Source organism: Oratosquilla oratoria, chromosome 1, assembly GCF_046742065.1.
Source record: "Oratosquilla oratoria isolate Oo_2021 chromosome 1, ASM4674206v1, whole genome shotgun sequence".
In the NCBI taxonomy this organism is placed as follows: domain Eukaryota; kingdom Metazoa; phylum Arthropoda; class Malacostraca; order Stomatopoda; family Squillidae; genus Oratosquilla; species Oratosquilla oratoria.
Genome location: NC_134777.1, coordinates 48,838,192 through 48,848,191, shown reverse-complemented (window position 1 = coordinate 48,848,191; position 10,000 = coordinate 48,838,192). Strand labels below are relative to the sequence as shown.

Genomic DNA, 10,000 nt, shown 5'->3' with positions numbered 1-10,000 from the left:
AAAGATTTACTCCCAAACCTTTCATTAAGTTCCAGGTCCTTTACAAGTCTTGGGTACATTCTTTTTCATTTTAAACAATTTTGTTGGTTAGAAAAAGAAAAAAATCATCAGTATATCGCGGTAAAAAGTCATGAGTGTATCCCAGCACATCTGGAACTAAATAAGCGACTTGAAAGTATGAATTGAACGGTTAGATTAGGTTTGTTTGGGCTTGATTGGTTTGGGTGTCCAGTTGATATATACAGGTAACTAGTAGGGTGCAGTGAAATGCTCACTAACCTAACCTAACCTCAATGGTGAAATGGTAATGTGTTTCTGTGGAGAAGGTTGGGGTGTCACTCTTCACGACAGGATCATGCCCCGTGTCTTGAAAGCATAAAGTTATGCAATAAGAACGACTACATATTATTCAGATAAAGACTAAAAGTGGATGGAAAAAGGAAACTGGTGTAATTACCTTCAATCACCTAAGCATTATATTTTTATCTCAGATGTTCTAGGGCTGATATCACGATCTTTTGACTTCAAAAGTAAAATTATCATCAACCAATTAAATAGGTCATTAATCCGTCCTCATTTGGAATATGCTATTTCATCATGGTTTCTGAATCTCATTAAAGACACTGACAGATTGGAAGGGGTAAAGTCATAAAACCGATACCAAGCAGCATAAACAAATCATACGACATCCATCTATAAAAGTTTACCTTTTTTTCCTAAAAAAGTGGAAACTCAGGGATTTCATCCAATTCTTCGAGATTTTAGAGTTAATATCATGGAAATTTAGGATATTTTCATTCTAAAAACTAACTAGACAAGATATAATGTCTTATCTCCGGATGTAGATTTAACATAAAAGTATGTAGAAACAAATTTGCAAACCACGTCGTCAATGAATACAATAAATTTTCCAGTTCATGGAATATAGTAATTCAAAAATTAATATTTGGTTACATAAGTAACCTAGCAATACGCTTATAATATTCGCCGATTGGATATTATTTGCTTGCTTTATCTGCTTGTTTCTTTATATTTTTCGGCATCCGATCTTTCTCTGGACCAAAATGTCTACAGTTTGTTACAAATGAAAGCAGTAGTTCATATTCAGTTTGCTGTCGGGAATACCAGAAAGATGTACAATAAGACAATTTTTGTTTTGTTTTTATTTGCTTTAATGGATCATTGGAAACTGTTCCTATAGTGACAGAATGCAGACATACGCAGCTACATAATGAGTATAGCCATTAGGGATTTTCCAATGGATCAGAAAGTAAGTCGACAATTTTCTCTCGTGTTAGAATGTAAGACAACCAATGAGTTCCTCTATTTTGTAATAATATTCCTCAGTACAAGAAAATATACAATAATGCAATAATATAAACCTTATCCTCTAGCTACATTTAATACAAATTATTAATATTATCGGTATATTCTAAGTTGGAATATTGAAAATTGAAAGAGAGAAAGAGAAAGAGAAACTGACGTTCTGTAATGGAAGAGGTGGAGGAGTATTGCACAAATGGATTGGTACTTGTCATGAAGAAGCTGGTGTACTCGTGTAGGTAGGTAGGTAGGTAATAGTAGTCTACTAGCCTCGTCGCAAGGAGCACGGGTCTCGAAGAAGGGTTGGGGATGGGTGTGAGTTGCTTGTGTAGGGCCGAGTACTGAAGAGTAGAAGGAAACTGGTCTCGAGTGGGACACAAGAGCGTTATCCGGAAGCACTGAAGACGGGGGCCGCGGGGGCTTGTCCCCGGGGGGCGTCACGGGATGGCCAAGTGGAAGGAGGGGGGCGGGGAACGGAAGGATGGGGGAGGGTGAAGGAAAGGGACAAAGGTTAGTCCTGTACAGCCATATGGGATGGGAAGACGGGGTTTTGTGTGTGTGGGGCGGGGAGGAGGCAAGTGAGTATTGGGGTTGAATCAGGTGGGTGTTGGAGTGGGTGGCGGGGCCAATATTCATCTGGGTGAGGACTGGGGCCCTTTAGCACGCCACTATCACCACCACCACCGCCACCACCACAATCTTTTCCTGGCGGACCTGACGCGCCCCGGGGAGGCGCGCGGCCCCTTGAGTTGGCGACATACAAAGATAGACTGGATCTAGGAACCTTAATCACTGCAACCTTTGGAAATTACAGCTGGTAACACCGAGCGGTGCCCACTTGGGTGTTTTTTTGATTTTCTCTTTGACTTCGGCGGGAGGAGGGGGGCGTTACCACGCATGCGCGGACCATTCTTGTAGTATTTGTACTTGAGGACACTGGGGAGTCTCCGCTTCGTCGTGTTTTCTTGGACTCGTGGGCGTCTTCTTTTCTTCTTTTGTAAAATTTAAGTTGGACTGTAAGTCACCGTGGTTGTAGAATTATGTGAACACAGACACACTTACACACATTATGGAAAATTGACATAGGAAAACACGTAGAGTATTGGAAGGCAAAGCCAGGGGTATTCGGTGTCCTTTCCCAGGTTATCTATGAATCAGTTAATCATAACAAATTTTGAGGTTTGAGATTCGTCCAACAAGCAACACGACTCGATCAGAAGCATGAAAGGACAGAATACCTGCGTCTGGCCCGAGAAGAGCATGCGAGCGTCAGCGACTGCGGCGTTGTGGGGGGGCTGGGGACTGCAGGCTTGGGGGCTGTAGGCCCGCGCCCCCACAACGCCGACGACGCCACGGTCGTCAAGAATGGACACTGATTGGAAAAAACACTAACTCTAGTTTAGGCTACCTTGGAATAATTCAATGGAATATCATGGAGGGAAATATTTGAAGAGCAAATGGGCAAAAATAAACTTTTCTTCCTCAGACACTGACATGGACATAATAGGGTTTCTGTCTTTGAATATCACACAAGGAAACGTTCTTGACCTACCATCTAGGGTGGAATGATCATTGAGAATGCAGCACACTTTCCCTCCCTGCTCCCTCCCAGCCGCCGCGCGCGCGCGCGCGCGTGTCCGCAGCGGGCGGCGACATACGCACTCTTTTACTATATACACGGGAAGGATCACTAAGGGTGAAAAGGCACAACACAGTCCACAAGCACGATGCCGGGGCTTCTTCCAGGCCCTGCGTGTATGCGTTCAGGACCCTTCTTTCCTTTTCTTTTATCTTTTTTTTTCATTATTTTTTTCCTGTTTATTCGTGTGCGTCGGAGCCCTGCATTTGTGTGCTGGTAATTTGAGGGGCCAGCGGCGTTAGTTGGTTGTTTGTTGGTCAGATGGGCTGGCTATCTGACCCTGCACCATCGCCGTGTTGGAGTCTGCACCATTCAAAACCACAATACTCGCACTAGCAGAGAAAACAGTCGAGACATATTATAGCTTAGGGGGAATGTTAAGGAACGTCCGCCCACGTCACAAAAATCACTCTCGCTATTCCAAAGACCGAAGGGGAAGAGAAAGAAAGAGAAAGAAAAAAGAAAGTGACATAGAAAGACAGATAGATATTTAGATTGATAGGCTAATAGATAGATAGGTAGGTAGAGAGGTAGATAGATAGATAGAGATAGAGAGATAGAAAGAGGGGGGTGGGGAGTGCGCGAGATATAAAGAAAGCGTGACGTTCGGAATGGAAAGGGGGCGAACGCACCATCACCAAGAACGGCCGAACGAACGAGAGGTGCAGGTGTGTGGTCACGGGCCGAACCTCTTTTTTGTGTCTTATATTTACATATATGTATATGTATATGTATATATATATGTATATATATATATATATATATATATATATATATATATATATATACTTTTATTTATTCATTTACATTTTTTACTTTCGGAACGAACTAATGATCGAACGACCGCGAGTGGCGAAGGAATATGGAAGAACAACGGGGAGTGCCTTCAACGGTGAACGGCACGTTCAGCAAGAAGAGCAGATGGGGAGTAGCAGGAGCAGCAGTCGCCTCATATAGTCACCTGCCTTGGACGAAGAGCATATGGGCCGCGGCCCGAGTAAGAAGTTTATGGAAGCACTCTGATACAATACTCTTGGGTGTAGTATGGACTCTATACAAAATAAATTTGCATATGTATAGACGATAAAAATAAAACTCTAAATGTAATACTTCTCCTAACAAGATCCTTTATTAAATAATCTCCAGTAGGTATTTTGGCACATTCGTTGCTATAACCGAGATATTTAGAACGCCGAGTTGGTTCACAGTTTGGCACATGTTCGGTCATGTCTGACAAGCTTTCCTACAGAGATGACGAAGTGGAGAAGGGGGGAAAAAGTGGCAAGTGCGGGACAAGTGAGTGAGTGAGTGATACATTGAAAGGAAGGGACGAGAAGAAATAAAAACGGGGAGGCTGACTAGCAGCATGACTATACGGACGCGGTGGCAGCCCTGGACACCTCCGTCAGACTGCACGCGCCCTTGCCTTCGTAGCTGAGGCCTTTTAGGTCTTTGTCGACGTCCTAGTCGTCTGGGTCCACGTCTCCTGGTCGAACTCGGCGAGCGCTAAGCGCCGTCGCCGAGGGACATTTGTCTTAAGCGATACGGAAGAATAAAAAGTGTGAGATTGCACGTAGAGCAAGACTAGTGAAGGAGTGGAAGCCACGAGTACTGCAACGTCGCGACCTGACGCGGCGGCGGGTCTTTGTGGGACCCCGCTGCACCTGGGAGACCGGAAGCTTCCCCGGCCCTCGAGCCGGGCTGCCTCGTCCGAGTTCTGTAAGGGGTTCAGGTTCGCAACGGTCAGGGAGGTTCGTAGTTTAGTACTCATATGGAAGACAGTGGATTATTGACCGAATATCATCATCGTCTTGAGTGGGTTGGTTGATGTCGATAGGTTAAGGGGGGAGGGGGGGCTGGCGGGTACCCCGCTTCTGCACGAACGGCACGGGTCACGCACGACACTGAGTATTACCGCAGGTACTGGGGCTGCAACCGAGAGCAGGTACGGCCTACCAGCTGCACACCTACGACCTACGAACGCACCGCCTGAGGCGCAGCAGCAGTCTCTAGGAGCGCCGCTGCAGCTCAAACAGCACCAAAGAGAAGTAAGAGAGAGGTTGTCCCACACATACTCACAATCTAACAAGATGCACAGTTTCAAAGTATTGGCACATGCGAATTCACCATAACCCTATAGAAAGGAAATACCATAAATTGGACAATAATGCAAATAAGTATAGATCCTGCATAGAGACTTAGAGTAAAGTTGAGAAACGAACTACTTGTCATATTGTGCCACATGCAAAGACTTCAAATAGTTCCTTTTTGCACAGCATGGTAAGTAGTATAGCACACAAAGTAATACCATTAAGAGAATTGTATAATCTTGCAATAATACGTTCATTGGCACACTCGTTGCAATAGCGTAATCACTTGGTAACAACCCATAATGGAAACACTATGAAAACACTAGTTCGTTGTGTGATCGTCCTGCATAACACGTGATCAGATGGGATGGTCCTCCTCCTCCTCCTCCTCCTCCTCCTCCTCTTCCTTCTCCTCCTCCTTCTCCTCCTCCTACATTGTTAGGTCCTTGGCTGGGCTGGATGGGGCTTCGTAGCTGGTGACGGGAGAGGTGGAGGGAGAGATTGCGGTCGCCTGGGACGATGTCGGAGCCTGAGGCACGCCGCTGCTGGCGGAGGGGACGCCAGGGGACCCGTGTGGGGGGGACATATGATGAAGCATTTCTCCTGAAGCAGAAGGGGAATGAGGAGACAACATGAGTGAGCCTGATGAAGGAGCCACATCAGTCATACTGGAGGAGACGATAGGTGCGGAGTTCGGCATCAACCCTTCAGGTGACGATGTGGAGAGATCGGCGGCGCCGCTGGGATTGTGTCCGCGGTAGGGTTTGCAGTACGAGTAGCGGTGGTTCATGTGCTGCGAGTAGGACCCCGAGTGGGAGAACCTCTTGTGACACTTTTGGCACTGGTAAGGCTTCTCTCCCGTATGCAGTCGGCTGTGTTCCGTCAAGTGGTGCTTGTGCTTGAAAGCCTTCGGGCACAACTTGCACTTGTACGGGCGCTGACCTGCAAAGGACAACAAAACGAGGGCGTTAAGCGAGGAGGAGTCGAGAGGATTTTAGAAGGAGGCGAGAACGCACGCGGGGTTTTCCCCTTCGTGTCGCCCTCGACTGGAGTCCCACGGATTTCAAAATCCTTACATTTTGCTTGACCCCTTCAACACAGTTATGTCTATACATTTTCATGCTCTACCTGGCGCCAATTCAGGCAAAAGGAAGATTTAAGACAAAATTGTGTATCAAATATGCCCTTCAGAAGAATGAAATACAACAAAATCTATGAAAAAAGGAATTCGTTATACTAAAGGAGTTAGTAGGTAAATTTCATGTTCCAAATCTAATTGTCAGCATGGAAACCCGGGTCATTTTACTTATGACTTATCCTCCATACATTGTGATATTTTGATAAACAATATGAATAGCCTGTAATTGATTTGAACAATGTTGTTGTCGTGAATTATTGAAAAAATTATATAACTCATACATGATTAAACTAAGCTATCGAATCTGTTGAAATGATACTGTATATTTGAATTTGATATCTTAAAGTCTATTTGTCAAAATGTTCAAGCTGTGTTTAATCTTCTACTACTGCCTATTCAAAATAATCTGTTGGCCAACTGATTGGCGCTTTGGGAAAAATCCAAGTAATTAATGAAATGACTTTCTTAGTGAAACATACATTTAATTCCTTTAGTATGGTGATATGATTCATAGACTTTTTTAGTTTTTGCAAATTCAAGACCCCCTTTTGTCCTTAGTTGAGTAAAGTCATCGTGGTTAGAATAAGATCGAAGAACCATGAGTGTACATTTGAAAATACAAAAAAATCATTAGAAAAGAAAATCTTCATGTTTGTCTGAACACTTAGGAAAAGGGAATGCGGAGTAGGGGGAACATCACTTACCTGAGTGTTCATATTTGTGCCTTGCGAGCGATGACTGTTTTGAGAAGGACTTATCACATTGGTCGCACTGGAAAATGCCCTCTTCCTCGCGCCGTCTTTTGCGAGATTCGTCTCCTGATGACCCGTCATCCTCCTGGTAATAAGAACTAAAATGCAGTGCAAGCAAATACACCTAACCAGCCTTATCTTATTTCTATAACTCAGCTTCATGTGAACCAGAATGTAGTATAAACTAGACCTTTTACTTTAATCTTATAACACGGCAGACTGCCCAAACTGAGGTCATAAAAAAATCTTATACATTTTGACTCAGGAGTTTTATGAGAAAAAATAATGCAGGAAAAGAATGAAGATATAGGCTAGTCATTATACTTTACAAGCAATATTCGAGCAAGAGAATCAAGCTGAGGACTATTAGATATCTAAAGGATTTTTCTAGTAACATGTTTGTCCTCTTTGATGATATTCAAATAGATAAAGAAAATGATGATAAGGCCAGAACGGCTGACGTGAAGAGCTTACCCATCTAGAGGTAACTATAGATGAGGAAGCAGAAAAAGAAGTGGGAAACGGAGAGTTGAGGGAGGAATTTGTGTGGAGAGGTTTACTCACCCTGGGTCTTTTGTCGGACTGCTCCTCGAAATCATCCGAGTATTGGGAAGAGGTGGAGGAAAGGGACATTTTTGATCTCTGGAGGATTTGTGCCAATTTGCTCGGTTCGGAGATAAGCGACGGCATTTCAGACTGAACCTGATGGGTGGTCATCGACGACTCCTTCAGGTCTCCTGCAGGCACGTTGTTGTTCAAGGAGGTCGGCGTGGGCGTGCGGGACTCTGACTTGCAGGAGATGGCGAGGGAAGTACTGTCTGCGTCGGAGTCGGAGTACACGGAGGTCGGTTTCGGAGAGGTGGAGGGCGTTGACTTCTTGGTCGACAGGTCGAGGGGCTGTTCGTCATCCACCACGAAGTCGCTCTCACTGGGAGAGACTCTGCTGTTGGTCGATGTGGGTAGTGGATGCTGGTAGACGAACCCGTGAGAAATGATTGGCGGGTAGAAGTGACCGAGAATGTTCTTGCTGGATTGAGAGACGGGGGCATTGTAGGACATGGGTGAGTAGAAGGAAGGCGTCGGGGTGGGCGTGATGGACCGCCCCTCCCGCCGGTCCCTGGCCCGAGCATTCTGGAACCACACCTGCACAACCCGTACCGAGAACCCTATCTTATCTGCGATGTTCTGGAGCTCATCTTTCTTCGGGCGCGGGTTGATCGTGTAGTGCGACTTGAGTATCGCCAGTTGTTCCTCGCGGATGTGAGATCGAACACGCACCTTCTTCCCGTCCGTCAGGGTTTCTTCGTCGTCGACCACGTGACCGGAGTCGGCATCGGAGGGGGCCTCGTCCTCACGCTCCTTTAGCAGGCTTGACGGTTTCTGGCCACCTGCCAGCTCGTGTAGGCGAGCCGCCAGACCTTCGATCAGGCTCCCCTTGAATCGCTCGGCAGCAGAGTTGACCTCGGAACGCCTCGGGCACTGCAGGCTCTGGTGGTGGAATGCTTCCAGACTACTTGAGAACCGAGCCCCGCACAGGTTGCAAGACATATCGTCGGACACGGTGGGCATGTGGAGCACAGACCCCGTGGTCCCCTGGGACACTTTGTCCTCAAGCTGTTTCTTGGTCACTGTCGTGTTGACGGACTCGAGGACTTTCTTCAGGTTGGAGAAGTCCTCCCTATCGCTTAGAATTATCTCGGGATCCTCGCTCTCTTTAGTCTCCTCTTTGATGACGAGTTCGCCGGGCTCCTTATCCTCCTCCTCCACTTCCTCCTGCGGGGCTTCCTCCCTGTCCTCCTTTTCCTCCGAGTCGTGCTTGGACTTGTTGAAGGCTTGGGACATGGTGAGGGAGAGGAGTGGCGAATACTGTGGGTGGAGCTGAGCGGCCAGAATGAGGGAGTTGATTGGGTGGTAGTGAGGAATTCCTTGGTGGAGACCTCCCTGGAGAGACTGGTGAAGGCTCCCTTGCGAGAGGGAGGCGCTCCCCAGGCCTCCAGGGGACACGAACGACGGCGGCGACATGAGTAAAGAGTCTCTGGAAATTGGACGAGTTGGGGACGAGTACCCCGGATCTGTGGGAGTGGGCGACTTGTCTTTAGGTAGAATGGGTAGGTAGGACCCGTTACTTGTAGGAGGGCGCCTGACCACGGGACCTTGCAACTGTGGCGAGGGGCGAGACAACACCCCGCTATTTCGACTTCGTCCCAGCTGAAGTAAGAGAAAGAAAATTTCAAAATAAGTAAGGTATTAAAGAGTTTGTACTGTTTTTTTTATATAAAACTAAAAAAGGAAAATGGCCTTTAAAAAATGCAAGATACCGTTCCGAAAACAAAAAATCTTAACTGCACATTGTAACTAATTTGAAATCTCTAAATGCTTTTGGATAGCGCGAGACGATAAATGAATGCGCGCGTAGTAAGGATTAAACAAATATCTCGATTGACTCTTTACTGCGTAGAACAACGAATCTTAAAACATTTGATGGTTTTGTTTTAGCTAGCGTCTAGCGATTTTATTCAACTCAAGAATAATCTATATATAGTGCAGGGCTAACGTGTACTGGGGATGCGATGGAATGGTATGTGTAGAGTACTGATGTCTAAACATGCAGACTATAACGGGTCGTGGCGACTCGTCGAGGTTGCATGTGCACACTCACCTGGCACTTCTTGGAGGACATGTGTGACGAGTAGGAGCCTGAGTGGGAGAATCTTTTGGTGCAGTACTCACACTCAAACGGCTTTTCGCCACTGTGGATCCGCTTATGTTCCTGAGGACGAAAGGAAACTTGGTGTCAGGGTCGACTTGGGACCAACATTGCATAAAAGCCGATGGAGAATGTTTTTTGTTCACAACATGAACATTTGTTATTCAGAGGGTCGACTTGGGACCAACAGTGCATAAAAGCCGATGGAGAATGCTTTTTGTTCACAACATGAACATTTGTTATTCAGTGTTCAAATACACGTAGCAAAGTTATGCTATATGCTTTTGGTGGAAGTATGAACAAGAAAACAATCCCCAAGATAAAAGTTAACTCCTATATGCTCACGTCTAA

The 10,000-nt window shown here is 45.9% G+C and overlaps 1 protein-coding gene across 1 annotated transcript in view; it reads right to left on the bottom strand.

Moving 5' to 3' along the window:
* Window positions 1-4,790: 4,790 nt before the first annotated feature.
* zfh1 (Zn finger homeodomain 1) overlaps window positions 4,791-10,000 on the bottom strand; it is a 19,620-nt gene continuing 14,410 nt past the window's right edge. Inside the window, exons 4-7 of the mRNA XM_076190794.1 lie at window positions 9,602-9,712; window positions 7,507-9,150; window positions 6,895-7,027; window positions 4,791-5,994 (exon numbers count right to left, since the gene is read on the bottom strand). Of these exons, the coding sequence (XP_076046909.1) occupies window positions 5,483-5,994; window positions 6,895-7,027; window positions 7,507-9,150; window positions 9,602-9,712 (2,400 nt within the window). The 3' untranslated portion in view covers window positions 4,791-5,482. The remainder of the gene's footprint in view (window positions 5,995-6,894; window positions 7,028-7,506; window positions 9,151-9,601; window positions 9,713-10,000) is intronic.